The sequence below is a fragment of the Parus major genome, chromosome 9, assembly GCF_001522545.3.
Source record: "Parus major isolate Abel chromosome 9, Parus_major1.1, whole genome shotgun sequence".
Lineage (NCBI taxonomy): Eukaryota > Metazoa > Chordata > Aves > Passeriformes > Paridae > Parus > Parus major.
In genome coordinates this window covers 23510699-23512599 of record NC_031778.1, presented here as the reverse complement: position 1 = coordinate 23512599, position 1901 = coordinate 23510699, and the positions used below count along the sequence as shown (strand labels likewise).

The 1901-nt window shown below is 48.7% G+C and overlaps 1 protein-coding gene across 2 annotated transcripts in view; it reads left to right on the top strand.

Moving 5' to 3' along the window:
• The window catches only part of LOC107208889 (schwannomin-interacting protein 1), a 36893-nt gene that overhangs the window by 29436 nt on the left and 5556 nt on the right, over window positions 1-1901 (top strand). For both annotated transcript variants that reach the window (XM_015637939.1, XM_015637940.3), the window contains exon 2: window positions 104-222. In XM_015637939.1, the coding sequence (XP_015493425.1) occupies window positions 104-222 (119 nt within the window). The remainder of the gene's footprint in view (window positions 1-103; window positions 223-1901) is intronic.

The window sequence follows — 1901 nt, the reverse complement described above, 5'->3', positions numbered from 1 at the left end:
CATCCATCCCTGTCTGTCCCAGATCCTCATGCTGTCTGTCTGTCCCAGATCCTCATGCTGTCTGTCTGTCCCAGATCCTCATGCTGTCTGTCTGTCCCTGCAGGCCCAGAAGAATGAGCGGGAGTCCATCCGGCAGAAGTTGGCTCTGGGCAGTTTCTTCGACGATGGCCCCGGGCTCTACACGAGCTGCAGCAAGAGCGGCAAGCCCAGCCTGTCCTCCCGGTAAGCCAGAGCCCAAAACCAGCTGGGAAGTGGGAGATCTCCCCAGTGGGACAATCCAGGATCATCCCTCACACTTTGCTCCCAAACATATTCCGGAATTTTCCGTGTTCAGAACCACATCTGACACCTGTGTGTGGTGTGAACGCTCGTCGGTGGCACAAGGAAACACTCCCTGAACGCTGGGCAGGAAACTTGGGATGTTGAGGGGATAAAGGAGAGGAAGTTTTCTGAGTTAGGTTTTCCTTCAGGTTTTCATTTAGGGTTTGGAACAGCTGGGGCTGCCCCTGGATCCCTGGCAGTGCCCAAGGCTGGGCTGGGTGGAGTTTGGAGCCCCTGGGACAGTGGGAGGTGTCCCTGCCATGGACGGGCTTCAAGGTCCCTTCCAACCCAAACCATTTGGGAATTCCAACCTCCATGATTCTGGAATTGTGATTAAAGATTGGGAAAGTGATTAATGCTCAGGAAGCACCAGAGGATGGACAAAATAAGCTTTAATGTGCATTCCTGCCTCCCCTCCACTTCCAGGAGCTCTGATTCCAGACACGGCTCCATCCCTGGAGCTGCACGTGGATTCCTCCCTTGGATTTTTAAGGTTTTCACATCAAATACACTCCAGAAATTCCTGGTTGTGTTCAGCTGGGTGGAACACACTGGGGAAGAATCAAACACCTCCCGTGCTGGGAGTGAAGCTCAACCTGTTGCCATGGACTGGGAGAAGAAGGGAGGTTTAGGGAGGCAGAAATCCAGGAGGAATCCAGGGGAGAGGTGCAGTTGTGGAATTAAATTGAGCTGCGGCTCATTTGAAAGGGAAAACAGCTTTGCTGTGTGTAGTTACAGCTGAACCAGGAGCTGCTGTCTGGTAATTAGAGCACGGCTCTAATTAACGCAGCTCATCAGGGTTTGGCAGCTGTGCCCCCAGAAATTGCCAGCTGTGCCTGAAGGATTTGGTGGTTGTTAATATTTATAATCCAGGAGGAGCATTCCCTGTTCCGGGACCTGCAGGAACATTTGCAGGACGTTATTCCCGTGTTTGTCTCTGTAATTACAGAGTGGGATCACAGAATGCTTGGCTTGGGAGGGACCTTAAAGCTCATCCAATTCCCTCTCCACGGGCAGGGACTGTTCCACTACCCCAGGCTGCTCCAAACCCTGCCCAGGCTGGCCTGGAACAATTCCAGGGATGTGGCAGCCACAGTTTCCTCACCAGGATCTCATCACCTTCGTGAATAAACAATTATTAATTCTGTTTATTTTGTGGTAATAGTAACTAATGAACTGCACAGAAATCAAAGGAAAACAGGAGTTTGCTGTTTCCCACACTGGGAATGAGGAATAACGGGATGTGGGGATGGATTGGGATCTCTCAGGGTCTGCACTGGGATTCCCTGATCCTGGATCAGGGGAACAGAATCCTGGATTTCTCTGCATCCAGAGAAAAATCATTCCTGGGGAGGGGAATGTGTCTGGGGTTAATCAATTTATTCTTTATCTGTAAATAATTTTTATAGTTTTTTATATAATATGTTCCATACCTTTTATTGTTTTTTATAGATTTTATATTGACATGTGTGCTATTTATAGCCTTATACATTTCTCTTTCATTTTTTATTCTTTAAATAAAAACATAAAATAAATAGTGGAGACACTGCAGGGATGGTGGCACTGAGGGGATGGTGACA